We start from the raw sequence: 13,294 nt of genomic DNA, 5'->3' as shown, positions 1-13,294 counted from the left end.
ACTGGGCGATTGGTCCGTCCTGCACTTCGTCCGCTCCGACTTCACCATCTTTAATTCTTGAGAACTACCAACGCTGATCTCCTCACGCAGCCTGGCAATGGTCTCATTATGACAACTGGCGCTTGTACCTCTCGCTCTTGAAGCGCAAACCTCACTCGAGGTCACCTCGGCATTCCAGCCTGAAGCATCAGGCCTTTGATGCAGTCGAAATCCCAGCTTCTTCTACATCACACCATAACCATGCCTCCAAGATCAAGAGGTGCTCTGTTATGCCGACTCCTTCTCTCCTCTCTTCCCCGTCCTCACACACTCTCATCCCACTTCATACCGTTGATCCGCCGATACGCCAGTCCCGCCAGCTCTCGACCACCCGTCAAACTACGAAAACGCAAGCTCACTTTCACCAAGCCACGCGATACCAAACCCGAATCTTGGAATACCCTCTTCTCGGAGCAAAACGTCGGCAATGAATCAATAGCACGGTCAAGACTGTCAGAATATACTCATGAATACCCCGAAATCCCCAAGGAACGCTTCCTCGACGCATACCTCTCTCCCACTGCCCGACGATGGTTGTACCGGCTCCTCGTCTATGTCCCGCCTTTACTTCTCCTCTATACCGAATTCCCCGTCAGTGTTGAATATGTCCAAGGCGGGTCTATGACGCCGACTCTAAACCCGGAATACGATACAAATACGCCACATGGAAACATGGATACGGATACGGTGATCGTGCAGAGATTGATGTTTGGGAATTACCTATTGCGGCCTAAGTTGTCGCGATGGGAGATCAAACGAGGCGATATCGTGGTCTACACTCAACCAGTAACGGGTACAAGAGCCATTAAACGAGTCGTTGGTGTACCAGGTGATGTGGTGATACCGTTGAAAGGATATACGGCGATTGATGGTGAGGATGGGGATGATGACAACAACAACCACAATCCCACCGATGACAAAGACTCCAAAAAGAAAACAGGAATCGTCGTCCCATACAACCACATCTGGGTCGAAGGCGATGTCGGCGTCAGGAAAAAGAGTTTCGACAGCAATTGGTACGGACCAATCAGTCAGAACCTGGTGGATGGATTCGTCAAGATTGTCAAGAGTAAAGATGGCTGGAGGGTATTAAAGCCTGACACCGAAACAAACGAAATGTATCCGGCCAAAAGAGACGGTAGGGTATATGAGAACGCCGTGCGCGATGCACAAATCAATCCGGACCAACAGGCTTTGAATCAAGGATGGGTGGATGGGACGGCGGAACGAGAGTTGAATACTCTCAGAATGAAGCGGGATGTTCTGCCGACTTCGATGAGAGATCCCGGCATGTTGGCGAAACTGCGCAGTCTATACCAAGAGGCGGCTATGAATATGGATATCGAGGATGACAAGGTCAGACAGATTGCGGCGGGGATTGAGGAGGAATTGGGCTCGGCTTTTGAAAAGGTCGGGCTCAATCGCAATGGGTCACGGAGTCTTCTTCCTCGTCAGGGACCAGTGGCGGTCGAAGAGGAGGTTGCCCAACAGAGATTACGGGCATATCTCGAAAAGGTCGAGAAATCAAAGTAGGGATGGACACCACGCCTCATGCCTTGACCCTTGACCCTGGACTGTGGATGGCTCTGTAAAGTGGCACTCGTCACACTCATGATGAACCGAGAGCACTTCCTAGACACGACGGGAAATATACTATATCTTCATAATATCGTCATTGTCTGTGCTGGGATTCGGAATATAGCCATGCTCGACCCTATGTGACGCCGCTTATCTGTTTCCTGTGGTCTGTAGCAGACATGTCCCATTTCTTTTATGACCTACCAGCATTGTAGCCCTGCCCAAGGTGATGGTGATGGTGATGTCGATGTCTCTGTCCCAACTCTACCATTTGGCCTCCTTGCTTGCGAGGAAGGTCTTGAGGATGCTGACCCGCTCTTCCAATGCAGACACCCATTTCTCCAACTGCTCCTTAACCACCTCTGGACTGGTTCCCTCTCCGGCCACCTTGGCGTAAAAGTCTTTTCGGTATGGAGTTGCACTCATGGCAGCGCTAAAGACTGGCTTGACGAGGAAACTGTGGTGAGGAGCCAGGGTGTTCTTGTAGCTCGTTCGGAACCCATCTGCCAGCTCCTTCTTCGGCTTTTGCTCCGTGACGGAGATTCCCTCGTTGGCAGTGATGTCGGCTCGGAGGGCTTGAGCAGTGAAGTCAAGACCTCTGACTAACCACAACAGCCCCTCAGTGGCCTTGTGTGATTTGGACGCAAGTTCGGCCTTTACCAATGATTGCAAGGTTGTAGATTCGGCGGGGGCTGCCTTCAGTCGATCCCGAACTTTTCCCACGTTGCCCAGCATGTCATTCTTGACGGGGGTAAAGGCCACAGAGCCGAGAAGGTCAAAGAGGGTTGTTGTGGCTTCTGAGGCGTCGATAAACTCGGAAGTGGAAATCCCCTGGTCGGCGCCAATGGGCACATCGGAGAAATGCACTTTGAGGGTGTCGAACCAGGTCTTGCCGGCTGGTATTTGGGACGAAGACATGTTGGCGGGCTCGGAGAGATCACACAAAGACTTGAGAATTCTAGAAATGAGCAAAGTTGAGGTTCAAGATTGTGTGAGAGTGCTCACCGTCTTCTGTGCAGGATACGGTGTCAGTGTCGGCTGCCCGCACTTGATCCGTTTATGGCGATTCTGGCGGGCGGTGAATAGGGGAGCACGTGTCGGCAGAGTTGCCCAAATAAGACGGCCTATCAACACAGGGGGTCGTTCTTGCCATTTTTTCTGGGGGGCAGCTTCGCCCATCGACGTCATCTCCTGCCACATTTGTCTGATCGCCGTTTTCTTCGGAAGGTGCCACCGTCCCAGTGGCGTTGGTTGACGACGCGTCAATTCTGGCGTGGCAGGAACAGTTGAAAGGTTGAAAGGATTCTTGATTCTATTCAACGTCCACACACAACATGCATCCAATGCTCTATATTCATACTTCATGAGAGATCATGTCACTGCCATCGCTGCCATTGCTATCACTAGCATTCAGCATGCATATACACTCGCCTAAAATTCCCTCAATCTGAAACTCACCGAGTAGCACACAGCATCCTACTTCATCATGACCACCTCCAGAGTCATGCCTGTGGGCAGTTTGACTACTCCCCACCATGTCGATGTACTCGATCCCGATTCCTACACTGCACAAAGGTTAAAACATGCCTCACCCGAGCACCTTCACATGACCTCCCGTCGTTTCTTCATCGGACCTATTCCCGAAGGATGGCTCAACAGCAACAGGAAGTCATGGTACAAAAGGAGGCTAGAGCTGAGCAATTACACCTCCCGGTCGGTCACCTTCCGCGCTGCTTCTGGTGATTATCAACATCACAGGATGATGACTGGCTTGAATGGTCCATCCACAGCGGCCAGGATGAGTTTGAGCTTCCCTCAGCCAGAAGATGTCGATGATGAGCAAACTTCCCCTGGAGACACACCCTCTGAGACTGACGACGATGATGTGGAAAGAGAAACAAGAAATCTTGCTCCGGTAGCTACAACCGAAGTTGGAGAAGGACTGGATGAAGACCTTCTTCCCGAACAGAGGGAGGATGAAGACCACGGAGCCGACGGGGAAAGCAGGCGTCATGATGCTGCACCTGCGCCAGGCGATGCAACTCACAACCTAACCAAAGTAACGACCGACACAAAGTCTGTAGTGGCAGAATCCTTCAAGACTGCGAGAGAAGAAACAGAGCCCTCTGAAGACACTGCACCTGCCATTCAAATCGAAACCCATGATAGTCCAAGCAACGAGGACCCCGAAGGCCAAGGGCCCTCTAATCGAGCATCCCTGCAACCTTCTGGTGCCACGATGGAAGACAATTTAGACGCAAACTCGAGGACTGGTCTCTTGCCCGCTGAAGACGACGCCAAATCACGACGACATTCCTTGATACGCCACGAGCCAGCTCCCGTGAGCGATACTTTACCTTACAAGCTTGGCCGTGGCAACACTGGTGTGAGGTTCAAGGTCACTGAAGGGGTGCTGCAAGGTCGTCAACGCATCGAAAACAAAGCTGAGAGAGCCAAAGATCGCGTAGTGCGGAAAGCCATGCGAAGAAATACCCTGCTCGAAGGCACCATCGTCAAGATGGAACTGATGCTCACCAGAATTGACACGACTATCCAACAGGTTCCTGACGACTTTGACGAGAATGAGAGCATGAAAATAGAAACCAGGCCGTTGAAGAAGTGGAGGGAATTTATGATTGTGGCACGCAAGAGCAAGAAGCAATCAGCTCACGATTTTCGACTCCAGATTTATAAGACCAGAGTCATCCCAGAAATCGATGATGAAACAACCAAAAAGAAGCCCACCCACGAGATTCGGCTCGACCCCAAAACAACACGTGTTAATCTGTACTCCTCGCTCGACAAAACGGTCGTTATTTGGCATCCCTACAAGAAGGGCACCAGGATCGTGATAATGCGCCCTTCTTCAACTGCTCACTCTGTCGAATGGTACACTTTCCTTCGAGATGCCTTGGGCTGGCAGCGTCCCACAACTCTCCAGGTCGATGTACCTGATCTGGACGTTGTTCTCAAAGTAGAGGACCCCTTTGGAGAGATTCATGTTGCGGGACTCGGAGCTGCCGATGAAGAAACCGCCATCGCTCAGACGATAGCAGCGGAAAAGGCCGTGGCTGGCCGAATCATCTCGCAGTGTCTGGCAATGCTTGAGGGAGATCCGGAATGGTCCAGCATTCTCAAGTCCTGGAGTGAAACCGCAAAGATGGGCTTAGCTTGGAAGAGATACGACCGCTTGGAATGGATCTACGGCATCAATGAACAAAAGATGTACGGCTCCATGGCCATGCAAAAGTATTATGACTTGGAACTGAGACCCAAGCAACATTTCCCTACTGCGGCATACGGAAAGAAGGGCAAGCTTCATAACGAGCCACCACCTGTGGAAGGCTTCCTGGTTCGACTCACCTCTCAAAAAGGTGTTCAGCAGCGGTTCGGAAAGGCGTTCTTCAAGCGACTATACTTCTCTACGCAAGATCAGTTCCTGATGTTCAACCGACCTGCAAAATCGACGCCTCCGCACCCACCACGCCTTGCTACCATTAGCGGTAGTAACATACCCTCGGCCCACGAAATAATTGAGAACATGCCATTGATGTTTGACGTTGAGCCCTACAAGTTACACGATGATCACTTGGCTTGGTTGTCAAACGCAAGTAAGGAATCCGCAAAGATTCATGACCGAGACGCTGTCGAGGAAGCAAGGCGCAACATTGCCAACCTTGCTGATGCCGATGGCTATATCAACATGTGTAACATCCGAAAAGTCCGCCACATGAAATGGGGGGCATCTGTCGCGGACGAGGTACTGGAAGAAGGTTCAGATTCCGACGTTGACTTTCATGAAGACGTCAACGACACGACTGCGGACGATGGCACTACCAAAGGCATCGATGGTGAACGCACCTTTGAGATAATGCTCGACAATGGTCTTGTGGTTCGACTTCAAGCTTTCTCGAAGGAGACTCGTGATGAATGGATCCACAGGCTCCGCAAGCTGGTCAAATACTGGAAACTTCGGACCACCGCCGAGATGGATACATACAAAGCAGTGCGCCGCGCCAACCTTGAACAGTTGAACGTTGATGAGGAAATGGAGGCTCTTCTAGGTCAATTTGCCAAAAAGTGGGAGGTTGGTCGCGCTCAGGCGTCCCCTGAATTGTACAACATGTGTGGGATCAGCAGTTGTCGAAGCATCACCCTTGCTGGATCTTTGTACATGAAGATGCGACGAAGAGCAGCTTTCCATCGAGGCCAGGTTATCCTCAGTGGAGGGCAGTTGATCGTGTATCAAGGATCGGTCCGAAAAACGACAGGCGAACAGATTCGACGCATTCATCAAGACAAGCAGCAGGTCATTGACCTCAAACATTGCTATGTATACAGTGGGTTGATCGTGGAGGATGACCTCCTTTATCAGAACAAAACGTTTGATGCCAATCACCCTGGCATGGCTGCCTTGCCACGTGTGTACCCCGAGGACGGTTGGACGAGTGCCGACATTGACGTGATGACATGTTTCGTGGTGTGGATGAATAAAAGGAAAGGGTGGTTCCGGACAGCGGGAGCACCCAAGGACGAAAATGATGGCAACAAGCAGACTGGAAACCGAGCTAGGCTAAGACGAGTTCGACAGCTGGGAGTACCTGGACGAGGGATTGTGTTCAAATGTCGAAGCAGAGCAGAAAGAGATCATTGGGTCCTTAGTGTGGCCAGTGAGATCGAGAGGGTTGTGGAGATGGAAGCTGCGAAATCGGGCGAGGAAGAAGTCCGATTTGAAGCTTAAGTCTTGTCTTGCTTACCACTGTGGCTACAGTGAAATGAAGAGGTGATCTTGCTGGAATTGACTATATAATGACATTACTAATGGCCCAAGGATGAGAGCTATTGTTACTATTATACTATTGTTATTTGTATTGTAATTGTTGGGTTCTGATCCACCGGGTGATAGATCATTCATTCCTCTTGATTTGTTGGCTACCTAAGACAATCCATCGGGTACATGTGTGCGGTTTGGAGTGTTGGTGCAAGTTCATACTACAGCAATCGTGATACATTCTTCTGCTTCGCAGTCTCATAATTCTTCTCATGCGGTGAAAAGATGACAACCTGAGGTAATCTGTGAGCTCTCGGCTCTGCAATCGTTTCATTCATTCATTCATTCATTCCTCCCATCCTGATTTAAGCAGAGAAACATGTCGTCCATCAACATCAAACAACTCACTTCCCTCCGAAAAACTTGCCCGCCTCTCCATTCAACTTCTCAATCTCCTCTCCACTCAACTTGGTCTTCATCTTCAACCACTCCCTCGCCTTATCCACCACCATTTCCCAAACATCTTCGCTGTCCGCTAGAACCTTCTCAAACCACGCTATGGTGAGAATAGTCGCCCAGACAGTCTTATCCGTGATGTTGTCAGGCATCTTATCGTATCCCGCAGGCAATTCGAGAACTTTGACGAGTTCGTCTGAAAGAGACCAACTTCCATCAAATGCCTGTAGATCGATCACGTTGTGCATTTTGTCGGTTTGTGTGATCTCGGAACTCAGGCCCAAGTCGGCTTCGGGCTCATCGTGCGCGAATTCAGGTTCAAAGTATTCATCTGCCCCTGTTGCTGGGGATTTTGATTTCTTGGCCGACGGAGCGCTTGGGTTACTGTCTTTGCGACTTGTTCTTGATAAAAGTGCGCGGCAAAGTGTCTGGCCAGAACCGAATAAAGCCGAGCTGGTAGGGGTTAGGGCAGAGCCCCGGGCCATAGCAGATTCTGCAACACCGCCACCACCACCAACGAAAGGAGATGGTGCTGCACACATGGCGGGTGCAGGGGCGGGCGAGAATGCAGATGCTGTATATGGCGCTGAGCCAGGCGGTGGTGGGGCCATTGGGGCAGTTGCAGATGGTGGTGGTGCTCTCGCTAGTCTGAACCTGGCACCAGAGCCCATGCCGACACTCATGGCATAAAGATTCCTTTGGGGCTGAGGCTTGTTTGACGAACCTGGCTCTACAGTACGAAAAACCAAGTCTTTGGCACCCTCACTGGAATCGCCATTCTTCTCGACAGCCACAAATGATGTGCCTTTACCGGCAACTTGGAAGTCCACACCGATTCTGACTGCTTCACGTTCGACGATGAGATCCCACTGACCGTCATGGGATGTTTTGAACAGGGTTCCGTCAGAACTGCGAGCCTCGGTGAGCCAGCCTCGTCCTTCTTCAAGTTCTTGTATGACCTTCTTGGCAGCGAGCTGGTGGAGAGTTTCTCCGGTGCCTACATCTTGGACGGGGATATCCAATTCCAAAGAACCCTGGTCACTGGTTCCACGAAGTTTGACTAGCTTTGGGGCTCGAGGAGGTGCGTCTGGGCTTAGAAGCAGGTAGACGGTGGTGCGATTGAAAGGAAATAATGCCGGAATCTTGTGAGGGGTCTGGATAGTTTTTGGTATGGCAACTTTGGGAAGGTGATCGAAGCGACCTGTGGGGGGATTGGTTGGCTCTTCAACATAGCTTGTGTCAAAGAGAGAGATTTTTTTCTTTTGTGATTGGTCCTGTTCCGGTGGCACGAGAGTTCGTACAGAGGCGCTTTCTGAATCAACGATTTCAAAGTCGTCTTCCGATGTGGTGTTTTCTTTGTCGTCATAGATGACTTCCATTGAATAGTCGGAAATGTGTGGAGTTAGTGCTCCCTTCAACATGCGGACTACTCGATTGTCCATCTTTTCTCCTTCACCGACGAATTGGGCAAACCCATTACCTGCTCTGGCGATTCCCTCGACGAGAGCAGATGATGCTCCACTTCCGATGCCAAGGGTGAAGAAGCGAGCATTGTTGACGCCACCGATGTAGTTGAAGAGCTCTGACTGATTCCAAATTTCGCCATCCGTGAGAACCATGACCTCGAGCGGAAGGCTTGTAAATCTGCGTTCGACGGTATCGCAAATCGGGCGTAACATTTCTGTTCCTCCATAGTTTGCGGCGAAGGTTTTGAGATGCTCAAGTGCGTCTGCCAGACTTGATTTGTCGTAAGTCTTGCTCTTGTTGAAAAGAAAAGTATGCCTGGACCCAAAAGAGCAGATGTTGAACTTGACACCAATGGGTAAAGATTTGAGAAAGATGTTCAGGTAAAGATTTGAGAAAGATGTTCATTGCGGCCACGACGAGATCGAGTTTGCCCTCCATGCTACCACTCCGGTCGACAACGAAGACGATCTCTGGGGATGTGTTGGGAAGGTTGAACTTGGGGACCAATGTTGTCATGAGGGCGCGCTGATTGGGTATGGTCGGGTGATGCTCGAGTAAGGCTTGAGGAGTATGACTTTCCTTTGAAAGAACGACCAGGACAAAATCCTTTTGAAGTTCGGTGGTGCCTAGGGTTAACGTTGCAGATGCATGATTGTTGTCAAAGGCATCTTGGTTCATGATCGACGTCCGCCCCATGGTCACGGCGATTGGGTGGCTTGGAGATTGTAAGCCTCGGACGATAGAATTTGCCTCGAGGGTGACGTCGACCGTGATGGAGATGCCACTGTTTGTTGATGCATTACTGCTCGATAGAGCAGCTGCAGACTCGGATGAGGTGGAGCCATAGCGCGGGGCAATGATTGTTGGTATTGTAAAACGAGATCCATTGGTTTCTGCATCGTGCTTGAGCTCACCAAGATAGGAGATCTCGACGAGAACTTTTTCATTCGCTGGGACATTACCGATGGCGGTGGTGAAGACATCGGAGGCTTCTTGTAGTTGCTCGAGAAGTCCAGCGGTCTCGCCTCTGTCGACAGCTGCTTGATAGTCTGCTTTGGCTTGTTGGCGTTCTTTGACAACGCCAACGATGGTCTTTGAGCCAACAGTACAGCTAAAGCCAACTACACTGACGCCATCGTAGAGTGGGAAAGTGTACTGGAGCTCTTTGAGGGAAGATTTCTCTGGATTGATGAATGTCTGTCTCAAGACGGTACGAGAAGTAGTTGCAAGGATTGTTGTGGAGGATGAGAGTTCAACTTGAGGTAAATACTTTCTGGTGGCGCTCTGACCCCAAATACCGATGTGAGAGACGGGGTACCAGCACCCGCAAAAGCGAAGATTAGTATATGAAGAGGCCATGGAGGCGGATTCAAGATCTCAGTGTTTGTGGTTAGGAGAGGAAAGATGAGTATGAGAAAAGTTGAGGTTGCGGGAGGAGTTGGGTCGTCTTATATCTCCAGAAGTCACGTTTTAGGCAGATGCGAGGCAGAACCAATCGGCCGGATTAGGTCAAGTATGGTGGAAGTTGGCCAATCATGTGGGGGCGCAGCAAATCTTGGATCGACGCCAAATACTCATGCAGTTGGCCGTCTGGTACAACAGGCAACACGCTTGGGACGGATGGTGAGGTTAGTGGCGCGAATAGTCTTTCATGTCAAGGAGCTTGTTTGGTCAATGATTACTGGAGTCGACTTATTTGTCCTGGCGCTGGTACCCTCAATTGAGAGCACAGGATTCGTAGGCCTCTGCTTGACGACAGTAAAGTCGACGAATGATTTATTTGTCTTACCGGGGAGAGTACAGAGTGACAGATTGGGAATAATCTGAGTCCATTGAATACGTTTCAAGTTGAAGGAAGAATCGGAAAGATGATAGGATTGATTGAGAAGTGATCAACATGAAAGAGTAGAGAAGCGAGTTGGGAGTCAGAAATCATGATGCCAAGCCCTGCCAGGCTGCGGTTTGCGTCGCACCTTCCCCGTAGCGCGGTCGGTTAGCCCCGCAATCCAGGATTTTAGGCAGGCACGGCCAGGTACCAACATTGAGGCTGACGAAAGAGTTCATCGACGTTTATGAGTCAGCTATCTGGGACAAAAATCAAGGAAGAGATTAGGTATGTGATGAAAACAAAGATGTGTCATTCATGGTAACCCAAGTAGTCGAAAATGTGGGTGCGTATCTTCCGAAATGCAAGGGAATGACCGGGTCATCGTAGTGTCACACAGCCTCACCCCGTCAAGCCACATATCAGTCACACAGCCACCACGGAATAACAACCATAAGTCGATGTGGAGAGGACATCAATTGGTACCTCATCTCACTTCTTGTCATCCCCGGATTGTTGTAGAATCAAGGTCAAGCTCGAGCATGATTGTGTCAATGCTGTCATTGTCAGTGTTACAGGACAACAACCACGGGACTAGGACTGTTTACGTTTTTCCCTTCTTTGAACCTACTCCTTTCAATCTCCCAACTTGCTCGAAGCCGGCTCTTAGATACCAATCTCGAAGGGACATGCCATCCCCGGCTGAATTGGTGTCAACCGCCATGACTGCCAGCACCCTTTTGATGTCAAACTCGACCACATGGTCTGGATGATCAACCTCGCGAGTCACGTGTTTTGTGTTGCGAAGATGGTGGACAAGTTGAGCGAGTAGCTGACTGCCAATGCCTCGTCGTGTATAGTCTGGATGGCATATTAGAGTGATTTCAACTGTGTGCCCATAGCCTAGCATGTAGCCTCTCCATGCGGATGCGGATGCGTACCCCACCACTCTCCCACCAGCAGAGTCGTCTACTGCGACAAGATAAGGTAAGCCTCGGGCCTGAGCGTCTCGATAACGAGAAGCGATATAGTCGAGACTAGGGGACTGCACAAGGAAAGAAATAACGGTGTTGAGAACATAGTGGCTGAAGATGTCGCGCACCTCGACTAGATCATTGTCGGTTGCAGCACGAACACTGACAGTCATCTTCTCAATCAATCACGCTAGTTATAGTAGACAAAGAGCAGGTGGATAGGTTAATCTTTGAAAGTTGAACCAAGTTTGATGGAAATGAGACGTGGGGTCCCAAGCGAGGCGAAAATGATAGGGTAATATCAAATCATGTGCAACCAACGCGGAACTCTAACAAAGGACCTCTGTTCACTGCTCTTTGAAGTTCAACACTCAAAGAGATCTTGCTACCGGCTTATAAGAATCAACTCTTCTCCTACATTCAAAACCAAGATAGGAGCGTTGAATTGCGAGGGTGAAGTCAAGCACGAAGAGTCAGAGTTATCGTATATTTATATAAAGGAAAGAGCGCCTGGGTTGGTTGTGACAAGGAAACTGCGTGACTGCGTGACTGCTTGACTGCCTGGCAATGACGAACAAGGACTTAAAAGGAAGGGGCCATGGGCAGTCACTCGGCGGGATGATTTTCCGGGCCGGGGACAATGAAACTTGTCTCGAGTGGCCAGAACCCCTCCATCCTTTCTTGGTGTGGAGAGGCAGACTCGGTGAAGTTCTGAGTGGATGAATGAATGGTGACTCGGTGAGTGAAAGGCTGAAACAGTGACGTGAGATGACATCCAAATCCGGGGAAGTAACTGATCTCATTGACAAGAGACCAACTTCTATGCTATAAAAGCATCGCCATCTCTTCTTCTGCACTTGGAATTTTTCAACTACTAACAACTACTTGACATCCAGTCATCTCTGCAATCTCCAATCGAGGAGAAGGCCGCTCTCATTCGTCCTCAAGATGACTTCCAGACTCGTTGCCCTCAAAGACATCCCTTCCATCAGTGCTCTCTACCGATCGGGGGAATTGCGTCCTTCGTCATCTGCCACTGGGCTGCCTCCAGCAAATCAGAGCTTCAACGACAAGATTTGCACCTATCAAGGTGATATCACTGTCCTGCAGGTTGATGCCATTGTCAATGCAGCCAACAAAGGATTGAGGGGAGGTGGGGGTGTCGATGGCGCTATTCAGCGTGCTGCTGGCCCTGGACTCCTCCAGGAATGTAAGACCTTGGGAGGCTGCCAAACTGGCTCCGCCAAGATCACAGATGCCTATAATCTGCCCGCAAAGAAGGTCATTCACGCCGTCGGTCCCATCTTTGAGGATCTCGAAGAGTCAGAGCCTTTGTTGCGTGGATGCTACAACAAGAGTCTGTCACTCGCGGTGGAGAATAACCTCCGTTCCATTGCATTTCCAGCCATCTCCACTGGTGTCTATGGCTATCCAAGCAACGATGCCGCGCGTGCAGCAGTTGAAGAAGTTCGAGCCTTCTTGATGAAATCAGACGGCGACAAGCTTGACAAGATCATCTTCTGCAATTTCTTGGACAAAGACGTCTCGGCCTATGCCAAACACATCCCGTACGTCTTTCCCCCACTTGACACAATGGAGTTGGATTCAACTCATAATGAATTGCAATCTAGGACCTCCTTTCCCCCAACCGAACAGGATCTAGCCCAAGCTGGTGAGTCTTCAACCCATACCACTGACCATCCTGCTGACGATTCGCCGACCAAGGTTCAGAATGAAGACACCAAGATTTACTTGAGATTCCGCTTTACCAACCCTCGGAACTGAGTTCACATGTCTTTGGAAGACATACAAATCTGCAATGTCAAGGCTCGTCGACCTTTGCGGGATCTCACCTCGCTTGACGACTCATATCAGCCTCAACAGACTTGAAACAGTCATAGGCAAGGTTCGAGACGTACAGCAATCTGGCCATCGTGATCGGAGAATAGTGGCATATGAATGACACGGGAAGGTCGAAATTTGCCCTCGATGAAATGCAACCCCAAACTGAACTAGCCTCGAGATTGTCATTTCCTTTGTGTGCTCATGGGAGTGGGGATAGAGAGCAGTTGGAATATTGGACATATTAGACAGGCGGTTACGGGCCTTCAAGGTCTCGTCCTGGCTTTTAGAGAGTAGTGAGGCGTCGTAGAGCACTCTTGCTACTAGGCCGAATCATAATCA

General features: G+C 50.2%; 7 protein-coding genes across 7 annotated transcripts; 3 read left to right on the top strand and 4 right to left on the bottom strand.

The window, feature by feature from the left end:
• The first annotated feature begins 57 nt into the window (after positions 1-57).
• On the top strand, positions 58-1,724 carry PV10_01217 (signal peptidase I). The gene has a single exon (XM_016365391.1). It carries the CDS (start codon positions 199-201, stop codon positions 1,570-1,572), a length of 1,374 nt encoding a protein of 457 aa, XP_016229040.1. The 5' UTR covers positions 58-198; the 3' UTR covers positions 1,573-1,724.
• PV10_01216 (uncharacterized protein) lies at positions 1,658-2,665 on the bottom strand. The gene has a single exon (XM_016365390.1). It carries the CDS (start codon positions 2,533-2,535, stop codon positions 1,882-1,884), a length of 654 nt encoding a protein of 217 aa, XP_016229039.1. The 5' UTR covers positions 2,536-2,665; the 3' UTR covers positions 1,658-1,881.
• Positions 2,666-2,897: 232 nt separating this feature from the next.
• On the top strand, positions 2,898-6,579 carry PV10_01215 (uncharacterized protein). The gene has a single exon (XM_016365389.1). It carries the CDS (start codon positions 3,104-3,106, stop codon positions 6,356-6,358), a length of 3,255 nt encoding a protein of 1,084 aa, XP_016229038.1. The 5' UTR covers positions 2,898-3,103; the 3' UTR covers positions 6,359-6,579.
• Positions 6,580-6,792: 213 nt separating this feature from the next.
• PV10_01214 (uncharacterized protein) lies at positions 6,793-8,523 on the bottom strand (the record flags this gene model as incomplete). Its single annotated transcript, XM_016365388.1, has 1 exon — positions 6,793-8,523. The coding sequence occupies one exon, from the start codon at positions 8,521-8,523 to the stop codon at positions 6,793-6,795; it is 1,731 nt and encodes a 576-aa protein (XP_016229037.1).
• Positions 8,524-8,563: 40 nt separating this feature from the next.
• On the bottom strand, positions 8,564-9,760 carry PV10_01213 (uncharacterized protein; the record flags this gene model as incomplete). Its single annotated transcript, XM_016365387.1, has 1 exon — positions 8,564-9,760. Exon 1 carries the CDS (start codon positions 9,668-9,670, stop codon positions 8,564-8,566), a length of 1,107 nt encoding a protein of 368 aa, XP_016229036.1. The 5' UTR covers positions 9,671-9,760.
• Positions 9,761-10,402: 642 nt separating this feature from the next.
• Positions 10,403-11,350, bottom strand: PV10_01212 (uncharacterized protein). Its single transcript, XM_016365386.1, has 2 exons — positions 10,745-11,350; positions 10,403-10,693 (listed from the first exon to the last, which is right to left on the bottom strand). The coding sequence occupies exons 1-2, from the start codon at positions 11,281-11,283 to the stop codon at positions 10,639-10,641; spliced, it is 594 nt and encodes a 197-aa protein (XP_016229035.1). The 5' UTR covers positions 11,284-11,350; the 3' UTR covers positions 10,403-10,638.
• A 452-nt stretch (positions 11,351-11,802) lies between these two features.
• PV10_01211 (uncharacterized protein) lies at positions 11,803-13,282 on the top strand. The gene is made up of 4 exons (XM_016365385.1): positions 11,803-11,848; positions 12,007-12,678; positions 12,742-12,782; positions 12,836-13,282. The coding sequence occupies exons 1-4, from the start codon at positions 11,838-11,840 to the stop codon at positions 12,844-12,846; spliced, it is 735 nt and encodes a 244-aa protein (XP_016229034.1). The 5' UTR covers positions 11,803-11,837; the 3' UTR covers positions 12,847-13,282.
• Positions 13,283-13,294: the final 12 nt, after the last annotated feature.

This window comes from Exophiala mesophila (genome assembly GCF_000836275.1).
Source record: "Exophiala mesophila strain CBS 40295 unplaced genomic scaffold supercont1.1, whole genome shotgun sequence".
Classification (NCBI taxonomy): domain Eukaryota; kingdom Fungi; phylum Ascomycota; class Eurotiomycetes; order Chaetothyriales; family Herpotrichiellaceae; genus Exophiala; species Exophiala mesophila.
Note: the sequence above shows the minus strand (reverse complement) of the source record. Positions and strands in the feature narration are given on the sequence as shown.

What these genes read in the sequence shown, in the direction of transcription:
- PV10_01217 (XM_016365391.1), top strand. Translation starts at nt 199, where the DNA reads ATGCAGTCGAAATCCCAGCTTCTTCTACATCACACCATAACCATGCCT.
- PV10_01212 (XM_016365386.1), bottom strand. Translation starts at nt 11,283, where the DNA reads ATGACTGTCAGTGTTCGTGCTGCAACCGACAATGATCTAGTCGAGGTG. An exon ending in GGTTCAAAGAAGGGAAAAAC is followed by an intron (nt 10,694 to 10,744) that starts GTAAACAGTCCT and finishes TGACAATGACAG; the next exon opens with CATTGACACAATCATGCTCG.
- PV10_01215 (XM_016365389.1), top strand. Translation starts at nt 3,104, where the DNA reads ATGACCACCTCCAGAGTCATGCCTGTGGGCAGTTTGACTACTCCCCAC.
- PV10_01211 (XM_016365385.1), top strand. An exon ending in GCCTATGCCAAACACATCCC is followed by an intron (nt 12,679 to 12,741) that starts GTACGTCTTTCC and finishes ATTGCAATCTAG; the next exon opens with GACCTCCTTTCCCCCAACCG.
- PV10_01216 (XM_016365390.1), bottom strand. Translation starts at nt 2,535, where the DNA reads ATGTCTTCGTCCCAAATACCAGCCGGCAAGACCTGGTTCGACACCCTC.